The following is a 21,888-nucleotide window of genomic DNA, read 5'->3' on the forward strand; positions in this document are numbered from 1 at the left end:
CTGGGGGCTGGTCATGGGTGCAGGCAGTGGGTGGTGGGTCTGTTGTGGCGGTAGAGGATGGTGTGGCTGTTGGGGTTGGATTACTCGGGGCTTGAAGGAGTGGCAAGGAGAGCTGGCACCAAGCCGTGGCTGTTGGGATTGGGTTGGATGGTTGTGTGTTTTGTAATGTGAGGCCTGGGAACTCGGTTTCAACAAATTGTACATGCCGAGAAGTGTAGACACGGTTTGAGCTAGGGTCTAAACAGTGATATGCACTTTGTGTTTTGGAGTAACCAATGAAGATGCAAGGTTTGGACTTCGGTTGTAGTTTATGGGTGGAGTAGGGTCGTAGCCAAGGATAGCATAAACAACCAAAACACCGCAACTTGAGGTAGTTCGGGGGTGCGCCAAAGAGACAATGGTAAGGGGATTTCATGGATAGAGTTGGAGTGGGTAGTCGATTAATAAGGTAGGATGCGGTAGTAAAGGCATAGGACCAGTAGGACAATGGAAGGTGTGCATGAGAAAGAAGAGATAGGTCGATTTCAACAATATGTCTGTGCCGGCGTTCTGCAAAACCATTGTGTTCAGGGGTGTGGGGGGGGTGAGGTAAGGTGGGATACTCCATCAATTGTGAGAAAGGAGGCAAGAGCTTCATACTCTCCACCATTGTCGGAGTAAAGAATCTTGATTGGCCTAGAGAAGTATTTTTCAACTAAAGCTTTGTAGCGAATAAAAATTTGTTTAGTATCAGATTTGAATTTGAGAGGATAAAACCAAACATATTTGGTGTAATGATCAACAAAAATGACATAGTACTTAAAACCATCAAGTGAATGTAAGGGAGAAGACCATAAATCTGTGTAAACAATATTAAGAGGTGCATTAGAGACTAAAGTAGATTGAGCAAACGGGAGTTTGTGACTTTTATTATACTGGCAAGCGTTACAATTAAAATTAAACGAGCTTGATACTGAAAGATTGAAATCAGACACAATGTGTTTGAAAATTGAAATAGAGGGATGGCCCAATCTATGATGCCAATTTATTGCGGGAGCTTTGATGGAAGAGAGTGCAAGAATGGCCAAAGATGGAGGTAGCTCATAGAGTCCCTGCTTAGCCGGCCCTTTCAGGAGTGGTGCCCCCGTGAGGCGATCCTTCAAGGTAAAATAATTAGAAGAAAATTCAATGAGAAGGTTATTATCAGAGCAAAGTTTGGAAATCGAAATAAGATTGCGAGACATATTAGGAGCACATAAAATATTAGATAATAGCAGCGATTTAGAGGGAGATAAAGGAAGAGAAAGAGAGCCAGTGTGGGTGATAGAAACACCCAAACCGTTACCTATAATTACTTCTTCAGAGCCATCATATGGATGATGCAAGGAGAGAGTAGAGAGATCATGGGTAACGTGGTGAGAAGCACCGGTATCCAGCAACCAAGGTGAGGAGGCAGAGACATTAGGTGCGACGGTAAGGTTGGCTTGGGGGGAAGGCGTGGGCTGCTGGGGTGGTAGAGTGGGCCTAGCATCCGGGAAGCGTTGGCGAAAAGCTGTGCAGCGGTAAAGAGAATGGCCGAGGGTGTGACACCACTGGCATTTACCCTTATATCTAGTGGCTTTGTCAGTAGGAGATGGAGTAGGGGAGCTGTGCTTGCGGGTAGACTGTGATGGGGGAGTGGTAGTGTTGTGCTTGCGTGGATAGGGGGCAGTGGGGCGGGTGCTAGTGGCGTGGGCTGTGATGGGCAGTGGAGTGGGGGAAGGTGTGTTACGAATTTGAACTTCCTTTAGAAGGAGTTTTTCATGAAGCTCATCAAAGGTAATAAGAGTATCCCGGTTGTTTGCAGCATCAATAACGGATTGGTAAGCAGGATCCTGAATGCCCTCTAAAACACGTTCAATAAGATCGTCAGGTTTGTAGGGGTCTCCTAGAACAGCTAGTTGGTCGGCACAAACGCGGATGGCATTCATATATTCAGTAATGGATTGGGTTCCTTTGGTTATAGACCGAAGGTTGGTTTTTAGGAGTTTGGCATGGCCACGTGTGTGACGAGCAAAGGTATGGGCTAGAATGTCCCAAGCTTCCTTGGTTGTGGTTGCGCGTGATACTAGTGGGGAGACGGTGGTTTCTAAGGTGCCTAGAAAAGCTCCAAAAAGTATTTATCTTGTCGGAACCAGGTGGTGTAGGCAGGGTTAGGAGTAGTTTTATCATCCAATGTGACGGTGGGCGAAGGAGGAGTAATGGAGCCATCAACAAAATGGAATAAGCCATGGCCAACTAGGATAGCTTCGAGTTGTAGGCGCCAGGATAAATAGTTAAGGTTGGTAAGCTTGACCACATTAGTGAGGTTGACTATAATAAGGGGAGAAGAGGGAAGAGCATCGTTGGGGATTGTAGATGGAGTGGAAGCCATGGAGAAAAAGTGGAGCACGGTGAGGAAAAAAAAAAAAATTGGAGGTGTTTGGATCTTCCTGCTTTGATACCATGAAAGATAATAATTGTTTTTCATAGGTTGGCAAGGTATGTACAGAAAATATTTATACAACACGAGATAATAACAAACTAGTTAAAAGATAAGAACTATGCTAAACTCTAGGTTATAAACAAGGAGAAGATAAATACAATATTGTTATTATACATAATTATCCATAATTATCCAATCTTATGCTTATCAGAAATTTGATATCTATTAATAGCAATAATTTATATGTAGGTAATAAAGTTAAGCTAGTTTTTTTTTTTTTTTATTATTATTAAATTTTCATATAAGAGAGGGGGCAAAGCCCCTGAGCTAAGAACAAATAATACTCCGTAGAACACAAAACTGAAAACTAAAAATGAGAACAAATGACAAAACGAAAATAATTGAGCCTTATTCCAATGACTTTGTTTTTAAATTGGTACTAATACAAGTCAAAGTATTGGCCACAAATCTAAATCGAGCAACTCCACTCAAATCCTTCAATAAACAATTAGTGGTTTAATTGGAGATGACCCCAAAGATAGCTAACCAATAGCATTTTTTAGTGGTAATTGGTTTGTTTCAGCCGATTAGTCATAGGGGAAAAGGCAATATTATTGGCATGGATTTAAGCTAATATTTTGTTAATGTTAGTTATAATAGGAGTAATATTGCATTAAAACTCCATTATGGCTCCATAAACATTAAAAAAAAAATGATATAAACCCGACATAAACCAACATTTGATACATTGTCGACACATTAGACTATAATAAATAAATGATAGTGAGCAAGAGAGTATATATTTGGCATATTTAGCATAAATAATTAATGCTAAAGACTATAATTATTGTATCATAAAAATAGCGACTTGGTCATGCCAGAGATTTCAAATACGTGTCTCAACCATGTTTTATGATTCTAATAATCTATGAAAAATCTTATTTATATGATTCTAAATAATTGCAAAATTCAAATCGAAAATAAATTAGGCAAGGTATTTAATAGCTATTTATTTATTTGTATTATTTGTGAGGTGAAGGTGAGCTGACACAAAGGTCCAATACCAAACAGGTGGTTGCTACTGCATGCATATAACTTGAATTAGACTGAATGAATCTGCTGACTAAATTAAAATGCATGTGATGGTGTATTTGCTTCTTTCCATTATTATGTTGCTCGTTGGTGAGGTTTGCTACTCAGCAGTTGTTTTGTTTTCAGTACAAGTTTTGTGGTTTTATTTTAACCGTTAATATGTAACGAACCTACGTGTGAGTTGTGACTATTGTCTCACGTCGAATGATGAAGAAAAACCAGTTTAGTTGGCTAATCCATCTTATTTATAATTAATTTTAGGACGGAACTAACTCTGATGGAGTTATATATATATATTTTGTACTATACGAAGTTTAGTAAAATGATTCTTGCCTCGCCATGGAGCAACAGCCGGCAACCCCGGGCAGTTCGCCTAGGGAGAATTCTTATGTCTTTCTTTTTTCTAATTATAACCTATGAATCAAATAACGAAAACATAATTTGCTTCTCAAGCATTATAATCTAAATGTTTTGTAATAAGTTGAAATAAATTAAGATATATGACATGTCCTAAACGATATATTATTTCGTACTCACAACTACTTTGTAGTTTTTATCAGGTGAATATATGAAGCCTAGGATCATATCAAACCATACTGTAAACATGTAATCAACTAATCAGCTTCAGAGCTTCTACATAGCTTAGCAAGTTACCAGTATAGTTAGATTGAGAATCAAATAATAAAGGCTATTTATATTCTAAATGGTGGAGTTAGTAGTGTTACTAAGCAAGTTCAAAGTTAGAAATTTAACTAAGCAGGCACAAGATCTTATGTTTTATACTTGTACTATACTGTGACCAGGACAAATAGTATCCTGGATTTGGAGGAGCACCATACTACATACAAATTAAACGGCCTCGCTTGAACTCATGCACAGGAGCATCATACTATGTACGACTTAGCTCCACCCCTAAAGGCTGAAGTTGAGAGAATGGAAAACAAAGAAAGGCTGCTGTGGTTGCTGTTGTTGCTTTGAATCGAAATTAAAGGCTTGACGACATTTTTGTTGGCAAGCTGATGCCACGGAATCCTTCATTGACTCAGGTCCACACACCACCACACCTACATTTGATCCCTTGAATTCACTTTCCATTTTTCGCAGTAGATCTGTTAAGTCATCAATCAAATTAATAAAAGCTGTTAGTTGTAATGTAATGTTATATATTCACATGAATATTGTAATCGCCTTTCAAATGTATTAACTACCTTTGAAGATAGGCCTTGCTCCATAATGGATTTCATTTTGTTCCTCCAGAGTATTTGTACTTGCTTCTTCCATCGCGCTTAATTTCAAATCACCTTCATTGTCCCAAGTTGTTGATAGCATTTCGCGTTCTGTCTTTGAATTTCTCCATTTCAACACCATTGCAATTACAGTACTACATGCTACAGCTATCAGGAAAGAGCATAAGAGAAAAATATCTACTACTGATGAGGGAGTTCTTGGCTTGGATGATTTCATTTTGGGTGAAAACAGAAACTGATTGAAGAAACAAAGGGACAGAAGAAAAATAGCAGAGGAAAAACCAGTGATAGCACCCATCCAAAGAGGATTGATATTTTCTCTTCCAAATGAATAATTTGAGTTCTTCATATTGAAGAGAATAGTCCGCCCTGCAGAGACTGAACTCAGTAATTCTTTAAGACTCAAATTAGCCATATTTTCTCGGGTTACAAAAACTTTCAGCTTCAGATGACAGAATTCAGAGGGTTGATTTAAGACTAGATGAGAAATTGGATTCAAAAGTGAAATGTCTTGGGAGTTCTTAGTAACATATATCAGTTGTACTTCTGAGGGGCATCTGTTACTGAGATCACCCTTAGCAGAGGCTAATTCCTGCAGTATGCTCAACATGGGTGTTATCCCAATTCCTCCCGCGATTAACAACAGATTGTCATATCTGCATGAGAAATTCAGAGAGTTTACTGAAGTTATCTTAACAAAACATATCATATTTTCTAGTTGGCTATAGGAGACTAAGAATGCAGTACGACATACAAACCTGACAAAATCAAATGAAGGCGGTCCATAAGGGCCTTCTATTGCAACAGGCACACATTTTGTTTGGCTGTTTGACTCAACTTCCTGACACAAAATGTCATACAAAGAATTTGTCCAACACCCTTCAGATTTGATCATAACTGACATTGTCTTATCGTTGACAGTACAGCTCGAAGTAATGCTAAATGGGTGCCAGTGAAATTTGGAAATCATCGGTATCTTTACAAATATTATACTGGTTGGTGTGTAGTTCAATCCTGCACAATATAGGCGAGACAAACAAATTACACAGAAATAATTCATTTTCTGCCATTTCCAATTTTTGATGAACTCTAGGAATGATTCTTTGGTGCTTACTTTGATCTTTTGGAAAGGTTAGCTCTATGATCTTGCTAGGGAAGATTCTCACAGAATGAATGCGAGTTTCTGGACTTGATTGGATTAGTCGAAACAACTTGTCTATTGCAAAGAGGAAAACTCCCGCGAATACCATGTAGAAATGCTTGTCACCAGCATGAAACAAGAACAACACAAGAAAGACTACATACAGATGGTGCATGTAGAAGAATACATCAAACTTCCTCCTCCTTACTAAGGGAAGTGATGAGATCCAAATAATCAGCAAGGTAATGAGAGCGATCCCCCCTGCCAAATATATCCGGCCTTCTTTCTGCCAACTCCATATCTGTAGTTACATTGTTGACAGGAATTTATGTTATTAACATGACCTTTTCATGTTAGACCCTATTCTCTTCAATTTATATGAACCAGTTTTTAACACAAAAATCAAAAATGAGTGTTGGTGACAGCATACAACAAGTAGACACTCGTAAGTCATCAAAATTTAGTTTTAAAAAGTAAAAACCAATTTAATCAATATATTTGAACAAGGCCTTGCAGGTTTATAGAGGCATTAGAGCACAAATACACAAGCACACACTTTTCTTGTACAGTTGTACTGATAAATACAGAATCAGACTCACTGTTAGCTGTCAATTCATGTACTTGCGCAAACAGTTTTACCATAGCTAAATTTGACTGAATCATACAAAAACCTGATTTTGTATTTGGTGATTGATGCCCCAGATGAAAAGAGTGCCTGCTCCATGCAGGATAGCAAAGAATGTCAACGTCGTCCCCAGCCAAATATGATACCTTACAGAAGCTTCAAATTGTATACCAAGCAACCTATATATCGACAGCCCTCTAAGGATAGGGAAGAGGAGAAATCCAAGACAAATTTCCGCCAACAGACCAAACCTAGTTGAAATCCTCAACAACTTTAGCTGCCAACTGAAATACCAAATTTCAATTCAGTCAGTTATTCCAACCATAAATCGTCGAATTTTAGTCCTACTAACTAGCTCATAATCATTATTGCATTGCTAAGAATACTCACATGTTTAGTTTCATGTGTTGTGCTGGTACTAACTTCTTGAAGTCATTGGAAATTCTAGCATAGAATGTCCAAACTAAAAGAGTTATAATTAAAAACATGGCAATAACATCAATTCCAGTTAACATACCAAAAGGAGTTTTTACTATGATTGGATTATGTAGAGCTGCTAAGCATCTCCTTACTCCTCTGCAGTCAAAACCCAAGTGTAATTAGTTAATAACTATCAGCCCATAAGTTTCAGCAAAGCATAATTTTAGTTGATAATTACCTTTTTATTGACCTCATTGGTTGCATATACATGTATATTAATCCAATCATAGCTAGTAATATAATGAGAAAAGTATATACCACAAAATAAACACCTGCATCAAAATTCAGATACATTATGCTTAACAGCAGTGGCAACAACAATAATGCCGAAGCTTTAACCTCGAAAAGATGGGGTCAGCTACATGAACCAAGAAAGATATTTCCGGTGTATACTCCATATATAATATACAAGTACTAAAATTTCATACCATTATATTTGAAAATTGTTGTCTGCATACTATCTTCAACCTTTTTCCAATTCTTGGTCCAAATTTTGGTGGGTTTGAGAAACCAAAGAATAGTCCACACAGCAAATATCAGAATCAACAGTGTTCTTAGTAGGTTTAAGAGCATAATTTTGGCCATTTTTTCTTCCAACTTTTTTGAAGTTAAACCACACATAATCTTGATTAAAAGATTGGTTTAAATAAAATCCTGAAAAAAATTAACAAATAGACATTAGAAAGAGTGATGCAATACGTGTGCACATTGCTAGCTTCTGAAAGTGGACTTAGCAAATTTACACACCCACTATCTGTCTATCTTGTAAAATAATTGTATTAGTAAGCAAATGAAATAAATACCTTGTTGATTATCTCCTCTTTGATGTAAAATTGGATCCGACATAAATAGTTGAGTTGGCAAAGCTTTGTTGCGATTATCCAATCATCCTATCTAACATGATCCCACATAACCACATACATATAATATTGGACTTTCTTATTGATCCTGAGATTAATTATGAGATCTTCATAAACATTTTTTTTCTCTCTCTATAATCTCATCTTTTTATGTTTTCGGACCACTGATCAACTGTTGACTACATGAGATAAGTAGTGATGACATTGTATAAAATGTCACATCTTCTTCTTGGAAGTGCTGTTTTGCTTTGGGCATACAAGGTCGTTGCTTTCGGTCAGATATTTCTATTAACAGTCACTTGATAAATAATTAATTAAAGATAGGCATAATTAAATAATTAATCGTAAGCTTGGATATTTGGATCATAGCAATAATATCTGCGTATAGCTATCTATAGTACTAATAGTATTATAAAGTTCTGGCTTAAGTTGTGGTGGACCAATTTTAAAGTTGTGACTGGTGATGGGTCATTGCTCATTCTAGAATTAGTGAATTGCTTTGCATGCTTATATGCAATCATATTATAGCACATAAATATATGAAAATATGATATTTTTAAAGAGTAAGGCCCTGTGTTTTTTAAATGATTTGGACTCAACTAAAGTAAGCACTATATTATTATTATTGTTGTTCATGGACCAACTCAACCAAAAGTTTAAGCTGATGGTTGAGGTATAGAAATATGTTTTATATTCTATCACGCCCCCTCACACGAGTGTCCGTTGAGCTTGAAGTGTGGATGCAGCATGGGCCCTCCGCATAACTTGTGACCTTTGTGTCACGTTAGCTCTGATACTATATTAGCGGACCAATTCAACTAAAAGATTAAGTTGATGGTTAAGGCCCAGAAATATATTTTATACTCTATCAATTATTATTAGCCGCTTAAGAGGAGACAACAACACCAAAAAAAAATAAGAACCTCTATTAGTTTGGATTATAGTGTCTGGTTAGGTGTAAAATGCTTTATGAGAAAACTATTCGTCCGTTTTCTCTCATTCCTTACGGTGAAAAATAACTCTTCTAAAGATGAGAAAAAGTTCTTCAGAAGGGAAGCTAAATTTTCTCACCTTTCTGACCCCGTTTCGGCATTTCCTTTTACAAATGTTTCTCAATTAGACCATTAATTTTATTGCAAAGAAACAAATAAAAGAAAATTACTTTATTATAGCGTTTTTCATTGAATTTTTTTTTTTTAAAACTTTATTGAAAATATTTTTAGACAAACTAATTTCAGTTCAGCAAAAATATTTTTACTGAACTAGAGTTATTTTTGCTGAATTTAAATTATTTTTACTAAATTGAAATTAATTTTACTGAACAAGAATTATTTTTGCGGAAATGAAATTACTATCTTTAATTACAGAGTATATATTTATAAAAATATAAAACATATTGAGACATATTAACAAGACCTTCATAAGGCCATTATATATCCCTTTAACAATTACTTTAACATTACGCATAAATCATTAATAATAATTAGATCTATCAATTCGTGTCAATGGCTCAGATTCGAGTCAACGGGTTGGGTTCAGGTTAGATTTCAGGTCACTTGAGATGATTGGTTAGAGGGGTTTGGATCGTTTAGGTCATTACAAATATGATAAATGGGTCAAATTGGGTCAATTTTCGTTCATTTGGGTCGGGTCGAGTTTGGGTCTTCTCTCAGTAACTCGAGTTTGGAATCGAGTCGAGTCACGAATTGACAAGTCTAATAATAACGTTTTTAATCATTTAGAGATAGTATTAAATTACTCCATACTAACTAGCAATATCGTAGAACAAAATAGATCTCATTATAATTCTACTTCATTCACTCTAACAGTCTAACGTAGTCAACAATCGTAATACGTAGTATTTTTTTCATAATAAGTAGTATAATTCGTAGCACAATTGTCAAATGAATATGCATGTTAAATAGTGCTAAAAAATACTTCAAAAAAAAAAAAAATACTTCAGTGTCAAGGTATCAGATTTGAAAACAAAAATCAAATGGGAACAACCGGACAATTATCGAGCATTTTCTACAAACTCGCTTCAACGTGAAAGTAGGGGAATCCTAGTAATAAATCCCAACCTAAAATGTTTGAAATTGGAAGGGTATGTTTATTGCTGTGTTAGATGTGCAAAGACTTTGTGAGTCTTGTGGGATTATGTATTAATATGCCGCGTTTTCTCCTAGAGTATTTACTAGAGTAGAAAGTCTATAAAACAACACTCTTCCAAAGATTCAAGAAGAAGACACCTAGGTGTACAATTAAGGTCAAAGTTTATTAAAATCAGACAATTAACATATCAGATCAAATCAGAAAAATTCAGATTTGTCCAAACCAAAACTTAAAAAATTTAGACTAGATCATCTTAAATAAGGTGAGGAGAGCATAACCTTTTTTTTTAGTGTTCCACCCGGTTCACCATTTGGGCTAATCCGGATTCGGGGATCAACACTGGGTGGTTAGGTTCTAGTCCCCTCCCAATTGTTGTTGCGGGGGATCGAACACGCGGTCCTCTCTACCAAGTGTAGTCCTAATCGCCACTACACCAACAACCAATTAGTAGCCTAATTTGAAAGATAAACACACCCTAAGATACAATTCAAGATGCCACAACATAAAACCTACGGATATGTCATGACTCGTACTTGGCCACGATCCAACAGGTTTGCTTAGAACAAAAACCTTGGCCCTCTTACTAGCAAATGGAAGTCATTATCCACCCCCACCACCCCCTCCACTATTGATGTATCAAAATGATGGTCACATAAAGATTCAATTCTGACAGTATACTTGTTATCTACCACAGTATGTGGACGATACACAAGCTGCTTTCTATCCTATACTATAGTCTTAAAGTCATTCCATTTTTCCATATGTTCAAATTCACTCCACCTCCCTTGAAAAAAAAAAAAAAAAAATTACAAGTATTTACACTTTGATTGGAGGGAGTCTTGGTTTATCTTATTGGAAAAAAATCAAGAGGCAAAACTGTAATATTTTAGGATAAAAATGTGAATTTTAGTTAGCGATTTTAGGGTAAAACTGCTAATGAATACCTATAAACAATGAAAAAATATGCCATTTAATTATAAATTGCCCCTTGAAAATAAACTTGAATTTTCTCATTTGATCGTGCCGAATACTCAAATTAAATAGGCAAGAAAAAGGTGGACTATCCAATATGAGAGTGTAACCGAATAGTTAGAAAAGAATGACAAAGTTATGATTAATCGGTAATCTACTCCTTGCAAACAGCTGCGCCAGGCCTCATTTACAGAGTAAGTAGTAAGACTATTAAGGAGTGACTTGTATAGTCCCCATCATCTATAACTCCACTTCGTAGAACCCAATTATATTAATAATTCTATCCAATTATATTAATAAACTAGGTTAGTTCCGTGCGATGCACAATTATTTAAAATACGAAATGAATTATACATTAAGTGGAAAATGATTTTTATTTTATTTTTTATTTTTTTTTAAAGGCTAAGAATTGAATAAATGGAGCAAGTTTGAAGTACAAAGTAAAATTTAAGGAGATGATCGAGAGAATGGAAATCTTTGTTATCCAAGGGAAGATGAAACAATAGTGGGAAAAATGGGAGTAGGAGGTAATTTATTATTGTGACACTCAAAATTGTTTCAATTCCCTAGAATAAGATGATAAGTGGTATTCGTATTGTAGAAGCTTTATAATTTTCAATGCAATGTTAAATAGGGTAACTCAAATAAGAAAAAAATAAAAATAAATCATCATTGTATTTAGGCGGAAAAAAATTTAATAAGAGAGAGACACATGGACAGTGATGACATCCATGGTTATTATTTTAGTAATATTTAATTTAATTATAGATCCCTTACTCTATCTACTTATTTTTTCAAACAAAAATAGTAACATGTATAGTCCCCATTTCTCTTTTTTTCTTGATTTTTATAGCTACAATGACTGTTTAAAATTAAATTTAGACTAACTGAGGGAGTAATACATATTATTAAAAAAAAAAAGGGGAGTAATACATATTATTAAAAAAAAAAAAAGGGGAGTAATACATATAATTATAATCCTAAACATGAATCATGAAGTTATGAACTAAAAAATGAGACATATTCCAAACTAGTAGTTAAAACCTACCTTATTTTAATACAATGGACAAATTATACGCAAATAGAAGTTGAAGCACATGCCTTTTTTGAGAATTTCTCTCCTAATTGATGTCTCGCATGACTTATAATATGCATGTCTACATCCTAGGAACAATATGTGGCCTCTAACACATTAAACTTTCCCAACTTTCCTCTACCACGTCCTCTCCCTTATTCATCAATCATCATAAATTATTGCATCTTTATTAAATTTACAAATCCACCAAGTAACTAGACAAGAATTTTTCTTTTATTATTTCTAGTGGAAATATACCTAGGAACAAAAAAGAACTATATAGATATATATAATGGAAAAAGAAGCATATTATGATGAAGTTGAAACACTAGAATTCCAGCCTTCATGTAACAAGGAGAGTAAGGTCGTGCCTGAGATTGTAGAGATTGAAGAGGAAACTGATGATGAGTTAAAAGGAGTAAATTGTGGAAGCAAAGAAAATGATAAAAATGAAGATGTTTATGTTGCAGTTGGTAAAGATGATGTACATGTACTTAAATGGGTTCTTGCTCATGTTGTTGTGACTGGAGCTCGTGTTAACCTCATCCATGTGTCTCATCCTATTTCAACCCCTGGTAATTAAGTTTTTTATCTTGCAAAAAAAATAAATTAAATTTTTTATATTATCAGCTAACTAATTTTATTTATATTTATGTAGTATATATGATGAGTACGAGTAATTGACTTGCATGACCTGTTGGTTTAGTTTAATTAGGCTAGTAACATATTAGACGTTCTGTGCACTGAATAGAAAGAAGAAGACTATAACATATTTTGTAACCATAAAATTGGGGGATGTGATACTCGCCTTACTTTACAAAGTAATGAAGTATATCGTATATATAGGTCATCATTTTAGTGCATCCGATGATCTAAATTTTTTTTTGGTCCTTATCTTTGAGTGGTGTATGTGGAGGAGTGTTTAAATAGTTGGATCATACTTTTATTATGTATACGATAAGTTTGCATAACAACTAGATGTGGCGACATGAATTTTGAGTTTTTTTTGTTAAAATAAAGGGTACATAGATGTGTTACATATCTTCTTTGTTGATTTTGCATAAAACTAATGCTTTTATTATTTCTAAAGATAATTTTAGATGATTAAAAATAATTTTGTTGTCATTTTTAGATTAAAGAGGGAAAAGAAAAGGTAAAAATGAAGAGGGATAATGAACTAATGATATATCATGTTGAATGATCGAAGAAGATGTGGGAATATGTCAATTTGTGACAAAAATAACAGCTGAATTGCGTCTAGCTAACTAGTTGGTGAAACGATGCCGTTTTCAGTTGGAAGGTTGTGGGTTGGTCAATTGAGTCCCGAGCAAACCAAGATTTTTGCAACTGAAGAGCACAACAAGAGGAAGAATTTATTGAACAAGTACATTCGCCTTTGTCTTGACAACAAGGTACATTTTACAAAATAATTTTCCTACGTTTTATTAATTATGTTGCCACCAACTTGAGAAGAATTCTTATGTAAAAAAAAAAAATAGTGATAAGAAAGCATAAATCATTTGATTTTGAATGGTAAATAAATATAATTTATATAGCAATATGTGGTGGGGGGAGTTAATTAACCCAAATGGTTATGGGTTATCATCATAGCTAGCAATCTAATTAAGGCAATAGATATTGTACAAAGATTAATCGGATCGAACATTACATCTTAAAATTCGTAAAGAAATGGTTTCACTTACATTAATTATTATATGATTATGTTAGTAGTATTTGGTTTTATGGGCTAAATGCTAAAATAGGGTTACAAAAAGGAGAGAATGACTTTTTGAATATCTTATTGAGTATTGATTGTTCTATTTAGCCTCTCATGTAAAGTAAACTCGGGTATGTGTAATGCTTGTAGTTTAATCAAGTGTAGTATTTTACTTATCTGGAAAATACATATACAAATAAATATAAGAATTTCACATTGTAATGTCATAAATCGTCATAATATTTCAGGTTGATGTGGATACCATACTTATCGAGTCAAGTGAAACAACAAAGGCAATTTTGAATCTTATTCCACTTCTCAACATGACTTCTCTTTTTATGGGCACGAAGCATCAAAACCTTGCAAGGTACATTAATCACCGAAGCTCTTATTTCCTTTTATTTGTCTTTCCTTATTACTACAATTATTTGATGGAACCATTGATAAGTTTCTTATAATGTGAATGAACATTTTACAGACGATTGATAAAAGGGTCAAGTAAAGGAGCTTTAATCCAAAAAAGCGCCCCAGATTATTGTAAAGTTTCCCTTATTTATATTGGAAACAAGAACGTGGATAATCGAGGAAAGATACATCACATATCATCTTCCTTCGTAGCCTCAAATGATAAACAAACCAAAGTATCTCGACATAAATATGAAGAGAGCCATAAGGAATGTACATGTTTGTCGGTTAAGTTCAGCTAAAAAGTTTCTGGTATCACAAGTATGAATAACGCTCACTAGTCAGTAGAATTGAGTGATATTTTACTTGTTATGGATCTTAATTATGACCATAATTTTTATACCTTTTTATAAGCGGTGCAATTAGGTGCAATTAGGTGTATATATATAATTTTATTTTACTTTGTTTTGTTTGAAGTTCGCTAACCCTGAGTTCCTTATTTCTGTAAATACATTTGGCCACAAAATATGTGTTATCTAATATTATATACTTTAATGTTGTACGTTCATAACCCATATTGAATTGTTCTATATTAACAACTTTTAGTGGCTACTCCAAATTGTCAACCCAATCATTTTGTTCAATTATGTAACAATTTAAAAATTCATTGGTGCCGCCGGACTTCTTAAATAATTTAATTCAACAAAACACATTTTCTCATTGTCTTTTGATAGACTCATAGATATGGGAACTTATAATATCAAATTATGGATAGCAAAGTGTGTAAAGAATTGATACCCGATGTAAAACAAAGTAATCTTATCACAATATAACTCGAGAACTTTGTTTTTATTTACGATTAAAGTTTGTGTCATGCATGCATAAATATTATAAAAAAAATATCAACCGCGAATCAAAAGATAGTTTCGATCATGCCCTTAATCGACCCCGGACCAACTTAACCGACTCTTTGGGGCCATTTCCATATTGCATAAGATACGCACACTAAACCGCAATTCGCAAAATATCTGCAACCTCTTCTCTTTTTATATTTTCTGCATCTATTTCGTCTTCCTACTTTCTCCTTTGTTCTATAGTACGAAGTAATATAGATTTAAACACCCCCCTTTTCTCTTGATTCCCGAAAAACCCAATACCAAATCAATTTCTGTATTTTTCTCTCTCATCTTCAATTCCCATAAACCCTAATTCAAATTCTATTCCCAGAAACATGAGTTACAACAATCACTACGACAACCGCTACAGCGACCCATCATCTTACCGCGAACGCCGCAGGTAACTCTCAATCTCTCTCCTAGTTTTGTTCAATTATATCAAGATCTCTGTGGTTTGTACTGTAATTGTTTGTTTGATTTTTGAGAAATTTTGTGGAATTTATGCTTTTTTCTTCTGAATTGAAATTGAATGCAGTGATTTTATTGGGCCTCCGCCGGCCCATGTGGGTGGCCCGGTGGGCGGGGCCCCACCACCCTATGCACCACCACCTTACGTGGGTTCTGGGTCTAGCGGCTCAGCTCCCTACGTACCACCTTATGGTGGTTCTAGTGGACCCCATCTGCCGGGATCCGGGTACCCCCCTTTTGAGCCTCCGGCTAGCCGGAACTTCGATGTTGGTCGTGATAGTAGAGGACCAGCTCCTAGAGGTAGAGGTAGTGTTGGTGGGGGGAGTAGGAGTAGTGATTTAGGGGGGAGGAGAAGTGATTATCATCATTCTAATGGTGGTGATAGAGGGTTTGATTCACGAAGAGGTGGCGGTAGAGGAGGAGGTGGAGGTGGAGGTGGAGGAGGGAGAAGTTTCGATGGGAATCGAGGTGGCGGGAGAGGGTTTAGTAGTGGGGGTAGGGGAGGAGGGTTTGGTGGTGGGCGAGGCGGGGGGAGAGGCCGAGGTACTGATAGTTTGGATTTCCTTTCACTTCCAAAACAAGAGTTTAGAAATATGGTTCCGTTTAAGAAGGATTTCTATATTGAGAGTCCATCAGTGAGAGCTATGTCTGAGCAAGAGGTGATGGTGTATCGAGCTAAGCGTGATATTACTGTGGAAGGGTCCGATGTTCCTAGGCCTATTCGGTGGTTTCCTGAAGCTGGATTCCCTGGTAAAAATCCTGTCTATGTTGTGAACAATATGTAATTCTTGTTTGTGTTGTGGTCATTGATGGGTTATTCACAAATGTGTGCTGTGTAGGTTATTGTCTTGATGTCATTGCGAAATTGGGATTTACCGAGCCTACACCGATTCAGTCTCAAGGATGGCCTATGGCTTTGAAAGGTAGAGACTTGATTGGCATTGCTGAGACTGGCTCTGGGAAGACTTTGGCTTATTTGCTGCCTGCTCTTGTTCACGTTACTGCTCAGCCGAAACTGGGTCAGTATATATTGTCTATACAGGCTCTAAGATAGGTTATCTGTGCTTGCTTTAGATTCACTGATTTGTTTAGCATTCTCCAGAATATGGTGATGGTCCAATTGTACTAGTATTAGCTCCCACTCGAGAATTGGCTGTGCAAATACAAGAGGAAGCTCTGAAATTTGGGTCTCGTGCTAATGTTAGGAGTACTTGCATTTATGGAGGGGCTCCCAAAGGACCACAAATCCGAGATCTTAAAAGAGGTAGACTTCTCTTCTGATAGAATATTTGTTGTCACATTTTGAATCCCCTTCAGTAAACAGTGTGATGCAAAAAGTTGATGCATATGATTGCATTTTTGTCAGGTGTTGAGATCGTGATTGCTACACCTGGTCGATTGATAGATATGCTGGAAGCTCAACACACCAACTTGAAAAGAGTTACATATTTGGTGTTGGATGAGGCTGATCGTATGTTAGATATGGGGTTTGAACCTCAGATCAGGAATATTGTCTCCCAGGTATGTTAGTTTATAAACTTTTTTAGTCTGCCATTACTGGCCTCCTGTGAGTGCTGCTGTCCAATGTTGTAATACTAGGGATTATCTTTTAATATTGTCACACTGCTTTTTCAGTAGCTATGCTGTGTCATTTTGTAAAGAAAAACCTTTTTGAATGGCAAAATCTGTTTAGTAAAAGCTGTCTGAATTAGACTTTCTGTTATGCATTCTTTTGCTTTTTGTACAGTGCTACTGCCTATATGTCTGGTTACTTCCTTTCACATCACTTACTGGTGTCTGATACTCAGACACTTTGACATGAGTATAGGCTCACCCCTTAGCATGGAAAGGTACATCATGGGCCAGGCTGGGCCTGACCTGGCCTATTTCAGTTAGCTCACCAAGGTCCTCCCCCAAATCCCCAGCTAGGTGCACCATGAGAAGCAAATCCCCGCCACTTTGGTTTTTTTTTTTTTTTTTTTTTTTTTTTTTGGGGGGGGGGGTGGGAGGTAATGGGATTCACCAGCTTCTCTGCCCCAATTTTCTTGCAACACTTGATATTGACTGGTAGCAAGGCATATATATTTCATCCTTCAGACACGGCAAATGTTGAACCAATCTGGTTCCTTCAGATCATTTTCGTCATCATACTTAAAGTCATTGTCTTTGATTTTGGTTGAATGGTTTCTTCTGATCACGAGTATGCTGTCCATTAGCATGCTACACTTATTAGTTATTACGTGACAAGTAGATTAGGCTGCTGTTTAGTTTGCCTCAAAGCAAAGAACTTTTATAACACTCTGTGGAAGTTCTAATATTTCGTTACTGTGTGAGCTCTCTGTTACAGTTTTATTGCAAAATTCATGCTTAGTATTTTTATAATCTATTATTACCAGATTTTCTTAGGTTTTTTAAGCTGTAATGCTGCTGTTTATGCTGCAATTGCTGGGTATTCCTTGAAGTTGCTTGGTCTTTAAGAGTTTACGGAAGAGTTTCATACTTGCAATAATTATTGTTTCAAGCTGTAAGGTGCTTAATATTATATGCTTTTGCAACATGTAGATCCGGCCTGATAGACAGACTTTATATTGGAGCGCTACATGGCCGCGGGAGGTAGAAACCCTGGCAAGGCAATTTCTACGTAATGCTTACAAGGTCTGTTTTTAAATTACATCCCATTTTGTAAAATAATACTACGTATTAAATTATCTCTGAGCGTGTAAGTTTCTGGATATATGTTTTTGTGTATCATTTCGTTCATACTGTGGTCAGGTCGTTATTGGATCTCAAGATCTGAAGGCTAATCATTCTATCCGACAAGTTATTGAAGTCATGACTGATTTAGAGAAGTACAACAGGTTCAATAGCTTTTTGCAAATAACCCTATCAACTTAATATCCTATGGGTTTTTCTGCTTTTTCCCCCCTGACTCCAGACATTTAATTTCAGGTTAATTGCACTGCTCAAGGAAATAATGGATGGGAGCAAAATCCTTATATTTGTGGAAACAAAAAAAGGATGTGACCAGGTCACAAGACAGTTGAGAATGGATGGGTGGCCTGCTTTGGCCATCCATGGTGATAAAGACCAGTCTGAAAGGGATTGGGTACTGTCAGAGTTTAAAAGTGGCAGAAGTCCTGTAATGACTGCTACTGATGTTGCTGCACGTGGTCTTGGTAGGATGATTGAGTGCTAGGAGTCTTGATTGTTTCCTTCTTCTAGGTTCTAGCTATCGTTTTGAAAATTTAGGCTTGTTAGCCGGCTGCTATCCAGTTCCTGTCAAATATATGTGGTTTGGGTGGGAGGTAAGATTGCAATGCTGCTACTTGCAAGGGCTTGTTATCTGATTCTTGGTTGCTCTTATGCCATTTGACATGCAGTGCAGTTTTTTTGCTTCCAAAGGCAGGCGTTGTCAGACTTCAGTCTCAATAGAATCCCTTGGTTGGTGATGTTGGTCTCCAGTTAATTATCGGATGCGTCTTGGTCTCTTGGATTCAGACCAATATTTTTAGTATGTATTTCAAATTTGGAATCGAGTTATATAGGAGGCCAACATTAGCGAGTTATTATTCTATAGATTTGTCTGAGTTGGCTTTGGTCCTTTCACCAAGTGTCTAAGTAGCTTAGTTGTAGACATTGCCGCCCATCCACGGTTACAGAGCTGGTTGTCATGGCAGCCGGGTACTATGTGACAAGTTTATTCAGTTGAGGAGAGTGTTGAATCATTGATGCTGCTGCTCCTTATCCCTGTTAGGTAAAGGTGGGCACATTTTCATGATGAATGTGTTGTCATTAAATTTGATCCATGAGATCACGTAGGTGCAGGGATAAGGGGCATTTTTCTAGCCTTCTCATAATATTTTAATCTGACATTTGCTCTTTCTTTGCCTTGCTTGTAGATGTGAAGGACATAAAATGTGTGATAAATTATGATTTTCCAACAAGTCTTGAAGATTACATTCACAGGATAGGGAGAACTGGTCGTGCGGGGGCCAAGGGAATGGCCTACACATTTTTCACTCAATCAAATGCCAAGTTTACCAGGGAACTCATGAAGATCTTGAGAGAAGCAGGGCAGGCTGTCCCTCCAGCTTTGTCTGCAATGGCCCACTCAGGTGGCTCCAACTTTGGGGGTAATTTCATTTCTTTCTATCTTCATCTAATATTTTGAGGTGGCCTTCACTAAGCTATACGCCTCTCCTTTCAAGTATGTGAAAAATGATACAGTAATTTGAAACTGGATAGAATAAGTATTCATAAAGCTTTAGCTTATTTGGTAGGAAGTGGGCAGAAAAGAAAGGGAACCTAGTAAATAAATAACTTCCTTGAGTTTGGTATCATAATGGAATTAAGGAAAGAAAGGAAGTGTCGTGGAAGAATTACATACGTTTTGACAATTGGTAGAAGCTACACCTGGGTCGTATGTAGATCTACATGCAAACCGGGTAAAACAACAATGTATTTTACTTATATCATTTTATATTGTGCTTTTATTATACAATAATGTGTTTTAAATGTTATGTGTGCTTTTATAATGATGTTTATGTATTTTATGTTATTATTTGTTTTCGATTATTATATCTATGTGGTTTTATTTATTATCAATGTGCTTCTATAATAATGTTAAGTGCTTTAATTCAAAATGTATGTGCTTGAAAAATGCTAAAACTACCCTGGTTGCATGTTCTAATTTGTGACTTTTTAATGGAGGTGGCTGGAAGGAAAGTTAATATGAAGTACAAACAGAATAAATGTATAGCAGACCATATTAAGCTACTTACTAAATTTAGTTAGTTAAAGTTTATCTCCCTTACATTACTATTAATGATAAGCCTAACTAAAATCCAAAGAATTTCCTCAAAAAAAAAAAAAAGTAATCCAAAGAATCATTACTGTGAAGGATATGGCTGTCCATTCACCTTTGAAGATAAACAAGCTAGCAAAGCATTATGTAGCTAATGTATGGCTGGTGATAAATCATGTTTCAGGTGGAAATTTCCGCTCAAGGGGTCGTGGAGGTTTTGGTAACAGGTCACAGATATCTGGATCAAATACTATTCCTGTTGGCAGAAGATGGTAGAGGAACAAGTAAAATACGAGTAAGATTTTTTTGCCTAAATCATCGTACCTCACAAGTCAACTCGCCCTCAAATTTGGATCAACGTTCATCGGTTGGTTGAAGCACTGGATGAAGTTTGATTATCTTGGAGAAAGGATATACAATTTACAGACAATATGAGAGGCCCGATACTCGTTTTTCCATTGGGTGGATCAGTGGATGCCAATATGATGGACAGCACCTTCGGTGTGTATCATATACCCTAGTTAAAACACAAAGTGATTGCTGTTATACTGATATCTATTCCATATATGTTCTCCGGTTAGAAAGTTTTGGGTCATCCGGTGATGTAGAAGGTAGCTAGATACTTCAAATTGTTGTAGGAGCTTAATGTAATACTCGTACACTTGTTTATTTCGCACTATCCCAAGTTACTGGTTTTTTGCTGACTAATTGGGCTTGCTCCGATGTATTTCTGAACTCACAGGCTATCCTATCGGTGGTGACTGTAGTGCATTTCTTAGGGAAATGAGATTTGCTATAGCTGTTTAATGGTGTATCTGATGCACGATTTGTAACAATTCTATGAACACACCAACACCATTTTTTCCAGCTTATGCTGCTGCTACTACTACTACTACGAATACTTGTTAAACTTTATGCCGTGTGTCTGTTGCTGTTTGTAGGTAGACATTGATTGCCCATAATTTCTTTCTTGTGTACTGAGAGTTGTCCCTTGGTCTCTTTTAGTTCATGTCTTTTCATTTTGTTTCTGTACAGGAGCTTATATTTGGTTAATGTTTTAACAAACATACCTTTAAAACTGAAACCAATACACAGTAATAAAGCATAAATGTTGCTAATGCTTGGACAAGGAAGCATGGCTTTCTAGAATTTTTTTTTTTTTTTGTTTTTTTTTGTTTTTTTTGTTTTTGACACAGGCTTTCTAGAAATTTATCCTGCTGAACGAATGTAATGTGGTTGGTTCTATGTGGGCGATACGTAAATGATAAATAAAACGTTTGAACATTGTTTATGGATGCCAATTATATTAATTAGCTAATAGTAATTTTGGGAAGGCAATTAAAACATGAGATCAAATTTCGTGTATATGACTTGTTTATGCTCTATCTGTGCTGAAAAAAATAAATAAATAAATAAATAAAGTTAATTCTGGTTTAGCTGGCTAAGCTACTAATATAAACTACTCCGTAGAAGATGGGAATGTATCATCCTGATCTCGAACTTGAATTGGTATTGTATGAGTTGACTTTGTTGGAGAAAATGTGTATTGAC

The 21,888-nt window shown here is 36.0% G+C and overlaps 3 protein-coding genes across 5 annotated transcripts; 2 read left to right on the top strand and 1 right to left on the bottom strand.

The window, feature by feature from the left end:
• Positions 1 to 4,209: 4,209 nt before the first annotated feature.
• Positions 4,210 to 8,142, bottom strand: LOC110727583 (ferric reduction oxidase 8, mitochondrial-like). The gene is made up of 9 exons (XM_021907157.1): positions 7,832 to 8,142; positions 7,457 to 7,682; positions 7,207 to 7,300; positions 6,939 to 7,124; positions 6,595 to 6,832; positions 5,897 to 6,224; positions 5,541 to 5,796; positions 4,744 to 5,438; positions 4,210 to 4,644 (listed from the first exon to the last, which is right to left on the bottom strand). The coding sequence occupies exons 2-9, from the start codon at positions 7,647 to 7,649 to the stop codon at positions 4,448 to 4,450; spliced, it is 2,187 nt and encodes a 728-aa protein (XP_021762849.1). The 5' UTR covers positions 7,650 to 7,682; positions 7,832 to 8,142; the 3' UTR covers positions 4,210 to 4,447.
• A 3,933-nt stretch (positions 8,143 to 12,075) lies between these two features.
• LOC110727585 (U-box domain-containing protein 33-like) lies at positions 12,076 to 14,790 on the top strand. Its single transcript, XM_021907160.1, has 4 exons — positions 12,076 to 12,622; positions 13,341 to 13,459; positions 14,013 to 14,131; positions 14,243 to 14,790. Exons 1-4 carry the CDS (start codon positions 12,340 to 12,342, stop codon positions 14,469 to 14,471), a joined length of 750 nt encoding a protein of 249 aa, XP_021762852.1. The 5' UTR covers positions 12,076 to 12,339; the 3' UTR covers positions 14,472 to 14,790.
• Positions 14,791 to 15,141: 351 nt separating this feature from the next.
• LOC110727584 (DEAD-box ATP-dependent RNA helicase 20-like) lies at positions 15,142 to 21,247 on the top strand. Of its 3 annotated transcripts, XM_021907159.1 has the most exons (10): positions 15,146 to 15,465; positions 15,601 to 16,283; positions 16,373 to 16,552; positions 16,636 to 16,797; positions 16,900 to 17,054; positions 18,096 to 18,188; positions 18,306 to 18,391; positions 18,483 to 18,709; positions 19,433 to 19,666; positions 20,522 to 21,247. In XM_021907159.1, exons 1-10 carry the CDS (start codon positions 15,401 to 15,403, stop codon positions 20,611 to 20,613), a joined length of 1,977 nt encoding a protein of 658 aa, XP_021762851.1. In that variant the 5' UTR covers positions 15,146 to 15,400; the 3' UTR covers positions 20,614 to 21,247. The 3 variants fall into 3 exon arrangements, 1 of the variants encoding a protein (XP_021762851.1); XR_002512555.1 differs by lacking the exon at positions 20,522 to 21,247 and having other exon boundaries at positions 15,142 to 15,465; positions 18,483 to 19,293; positions 19,433 to 19,570; XR_002512556.1 differs by lacking the exon at positions 20,522 to 21,247 and having other exon boundaries at positions 15,142 to 15,465; positions 18,483 to 19,287; positions 19,433 to 19,524.
• Positions 21,248 to 21,888: the final 641 nt, after the last annotated feature.

The sequence above is a fragment of the Chenopodium quinoa genome, unplaced genomic scaffold (genome assembly GCF_001683475.1).
Source record: "Chenopodium quinoa cultivar QQ74 unplaced genomic scaffold, ASM168347v1, whole genome shotgun sequence".
Taxonomy (NCBI): Eukaryota; Viridiplantae; Streptophyta; class Magnoliopsida; order Caryophyllales; family Amaranthaceae; genus Chenopodium; species Chenopodium quinoa.

Bases quoted from the DNA above. Each gene is read 5' to 3' on its own strand.
- LOC110727585 (XM_021907160.1), top strand. From the start codon at position 12,340: ATGGAAAAAGAAGCATATTATGATGAAGTTGAAACACTAGAATTCCAG. The intron at 12,623-13,340 runs GTAATTAAGTTT...TGCCGTTTTCAG, and splicing joins TCATCCTATTTCAACCCCTG to TTGGAAGGTTGTGGGTTGGT. The intron at 13,460-14,012 runs GTACATTTTACA...ATAATATTTCAG, and splicing joins GCCTTTGTCTTGACAACAAG to GTTGATGTGGATACCATACT.
- LOC110727583 (XM_021907157.1), bottom strand. From the start codon at position 7,649: ATGTGTGGTTTAACTTCAAAAAAGTTGGAAGAAAAAATGGCCAAAATT. The intron at 6,225-6,594 runs GTTTTTGTATGA...ATGTAACTACAG, and splicing joins ATCACCAAATACAAAATCAG to ATATGGAGTTGGCAGAAAGA. The intron at 4,645-4,743 runs GTAGTTAATACA...ATGACTTAACAG, and splicing joins AGCAAGGCCTATCTTCAAAG to ATCTACTGCGAAAAATGGAA.
- LOC110727584 (XM_021907159.1), top strand. From the start codon at position 15,401: ATGAGTTACAACAATCACTACGACAACCGCTACAGCGACCCATCATCT. The intron at 16,798-16,899 runs GTAGACTTCTCT...CATTTTTGTCAG, and splicing joins AATCCGAGATCTTAAAAGAG to GTGTTGAGATCGTGATTGCT. The intron at 18,189-18,305 runs GTCTGTTTTTAA...TACTGTGGTCAG, and splicing joins TTCTACGTAATGCTTACAAG to GTCGTTATTGGATCTCAAGA.